The sequence below is a fragment of the Physeter macrocephalus genome, chromosome 18 (genome assembly GCF_002837175.3).
Source record: "Physeter macrocephalus isolate SW-GA chromosome 18, ASM283717v5, whole genome shotgun sequence".
Classification (NCBI taxonomy): Eukaryota; Metazoa; Chordata; class Mammalia; order Artiodactyla; family Physeteridae; genus Physeter; species Physeter macrocephalus.
Genome location: NC_041231.1, coordinates 39743782 through 39747283, shown reverse-complemented (window position 1 = coordinate 39747283; position 3502 = coordinate 39743782). Strand labels below are relative to the sequence as shown.

Genomic DNA, 3502 nt, shown 5'->3' with positions numbered 1-3502 from the left:
CCCGTTGCGGGGCACAGGCTCCGGACGCGCAGGCTCAGCGGCCATGGCTCACGGGCCCAGCCGCTCCGCGGCATGTGGGATCTTCCCGGACCGGGGCAGGAACCCATGTCCCCTGCATCGGCAGACGGACTCTCAACCACTGTGCCACCAGGGAAGCCCTGTAATAATTTTTTTTTATAGTTATGCCTATCACAATTGGAGGCTTCAGAAACTGACTAGTCCCACTAATGCTGGGGCACCCGATATAGCCTTTCCCCGTATAAATCATACAAGCTTCTGATTACTTGCATCATCAATAGTTGAAGCCAGTGCTGGTACAGGCTGAACTGTATATCCATCCTTAGCTGGAAACCTAGCCCATGCTGGAGCTTCAGGAGTCCTTACTATCTTTTCCCTACATCTAGCAGGTGTCTCCTCAATTTTAGGTGGTATTCATTTTATTACTACAATTATTAATATAAAGCCACCCACTATACCCCAACATCAAACACCATTATTTGTAATGATCAGTTTTAATTACAGCTGTATTGCTGCTATTATCATTACCTGTATTAGCACAGCCAGGATTACTATGCTATTAACAGACCGAAACCTAAACACAATCTTTTCTGACCCCGTGGGAGGGGGTGATCCGATCTTGTATCAACACCTATTCTGATTCTTCGGACAACCTGAAGTCTATATTCTGATTTTACCTGGATTTGGAATAATCTCACATATTGTAAATTATTATTCAGGAAAAAAAAAAGAGCCTTTTGGATATATAGGTAAGTATGAGCCATAATATCAATCGAATTTTTAGGATTCATTGTATGAGCTCACCGTATGTTTACAGGAGGTACAGATGTTGACACACGAGCATATTTTACATCAGCCATTATAATTATTGCTATTTCCACAGGCGTAAAAGTATTTAGTTGACTAGCAACCCTTCATGGAGGTAATATCAAATGATCTCCCACCATAATATGAGCCCTAGGCTTCATTTTCCTTTTTGCAGTAGCTGAATTAACAGGAATTGTCCTAGCTAACTCATCACTAGACATTGTCCTTCACGATGCATATTATGTAGTCACACACTTCCACTACATATTATCAACAGGAGCAGTATCCACTATTATGGGAGGCTTCGTACATTGATTCCCACTCTTCTCTCAGGTTATACACTCAACTCAACATGAGCAAAAATTCACTTTGTAATTATATTTGTAGCTGTAAATATAACCTTCTTCCCACAACATTTCCTAGGTCTATCTGGAATACCATGACAATATTCCGACTACCCAGATGCATACAAAACATGTAATACTGTCTCACATCCATAGGCTCATTTATTTCACTAACGGCAGTAATATTAATAATTTTCATAATTTGAGAGGCATTAGCACCAAAATGAAAAGTCTCAACAGTAAAGCTAACATATCTCCCAGGAGAATTCGGGAGGGGCAAAAGAGGGAGGAGAAGACCAATCTCCCAGAGTCCCTCTCGCTGGAATCCATCTTGGCTGAGAGACGCACGCACCACCAGGAAGGACCCTGAGTCAGACGATGGGCCAAGCGAGATGACTGCAAGCTACCGCCCATCCAGTTGGAGGAATTCAGGAGGGGCCAAAAGGAAGAAGGAGACACCAGCCCATAATATGTCCTGCCAACCTCCCAGAGACCTTCGCGCTGGAATCCATCTTGGCTGAGAGACGCACGCACCACCAGGAAGGACCCTGAGTCAGACGATGGGCCAAGCGAGATGACTGGCCAGAGACAACCCAGAAACTAACCCATTACCATACAACCTGAGCCTGCGAGGCACGTGGCAAAGCAGTTCTCCTGGGTTCCCCCAGGCTCTCTGCCTTGGGGTTCCTTTCCAATAAAGTCTTTTGCTTTGTCAGTACGTGTGCCTCATCGGACAGTTCCTTTCCGAGGGTTAGACAAGAGCTTACTCTCCGGCCCTGGAAGGCCCTGCAACACGTGCACCGCCTCCTCCTCAAGGTGCTGCAGTCTCCCTGGCCCAACAGATTCGTTCTTCAAGCACACCAAATGCCTAGCCCTGGGGCCTTTGCACATACTCTTCCTGCCTAACAGACCCCCTGCCACCATTCTCTAGTTTAACATCCTAATTATTCCTTCACTGTACTTAAAACTTAGCATGTTTACTTAGTTTCCTTCCATTGTCTCCACTAGAGCGTTAACTCCCTAAGAACACCTGCCTTATTAGCACTTCTCACCATGTAGCACAGCACACGGTAGGTGTGCGAAAATGCATGCTGAGTGAGTAAGATTTCGAAGCACTACTTCCTGGCCAAACTCAGTACCCTGAGACCCAGCTAGAAACCACATGGAAAATGCTGAGAAATAGAAGCTGTAGTCCAGCATCAAGTGCCCTTTCTCTGCATCTTCTCCTGGCCCCTTGGGCCCCAGGCAGTGTCCAGGATGAGGCCATCCCTATCCATCCATCAGGAAGGGCAGCACCCAGCCCCTGCAGAGTCTCACCCGGGCAAGCCCTGTGTATCGCGTCTGGTCCTCACACCAACCTGCCACACAGGAACTGCATATCCCCATTTTGCAGATGCGAAAACTGAGGCTCAGAGAGCTGAAATAAATGGCATAGCTCAGCTTTGAACCAGCAAGCTGGAGCCACAGCCTGGGCTAAGCACCTCAAGAGGGAGGCTGTGCTGCCCACAGAACATCTGTCCCAAAGTCATGGATGAGCACACCCACCTGTGAACTTCCAGAGCCACTCCAGGCCAATCCGGACCTTCCTCAAGGGCTTCTGTGCTGAGTGGAGGGTGATGGGGGAGGTGCATGCCTGCTGGATGTATATCTCCAGGTGGTCTTGAAGGTTCTGGCCAACTCCTGAAACCAGAGGGGGTGGTTAGGAAAATGTCTCCCAAAGGGGCTTAGCTGGCCTCTCAACATCCCCTGGTTTTGAAAACTTTTCCTCCACCCACTTATCTGCCAGGCCAGCTCCTGCTCATTCCCAGGGACACCATTCCCTCACTCCCAGCCATGTCTGGCCCTCTCAGATGCTGCCAAAGCTGCCTGCCCTTGACACTCGCTCCCAGGGCAGCACCTGTAACCATCCAGGTGACTTCCTGCTAAGCAGCACCCTCCACCGGGGCAGTGCCCACGCCTCCAGCTGGCACCACTCAGTGAGCTGACCCTGCACCCTCACCCCTGGCCTGGGCAAGGAGGGAAGCAGGCCCGTCATGCTGTGCAGACCCACCATGAGCCCATCCAAGCTCAAGGGGACACTGGGCAGGTCACTGTCATGGACCAGCACTTTCAAAGACCTCTTATGATAAAGTCTCAAGCTCTGGGAGCTTGAGTTATAAGAGAGGGCAAGAGGGACAGGGACAGGCTCCAAAGGGCATCAGAAACAGTCTATGAGGGCTTCCCTGGTGGCGCAGTGGTTGCGCGTCCGCCTGCCGATGCAGGGGAACCGGGTTCGCGCCCCAGTCTGGGAGGGTCCCACATGCCGCGGAGCGGCTGGGCCCGTGAGCCATGGC

The 3502-nt window shown here is 49.9% G+C and overlaps 1 protein-coding gene across 1 annotated transcript in view; it reads right to left on the bottom strand.

Moving 5' to 3' along the window:
* CHDH (choline dehydrogenase) overlaps nt 1–3502 on the bottom strand; it is a 98220-nt gene that overhangs the window by 23673 nt on the left and 71045 nt on the right. Inside the window, exon 5 of the mRNA XM_024123929.3 lies at nt 2715–2849. Within this exon, the coding sequence (XP_023979697.1) occupies nt 2715–2849 (135 nt within the window). The remainder of the gene's footprint in view (nt 1–2714; nt 2850–3502) is intronic.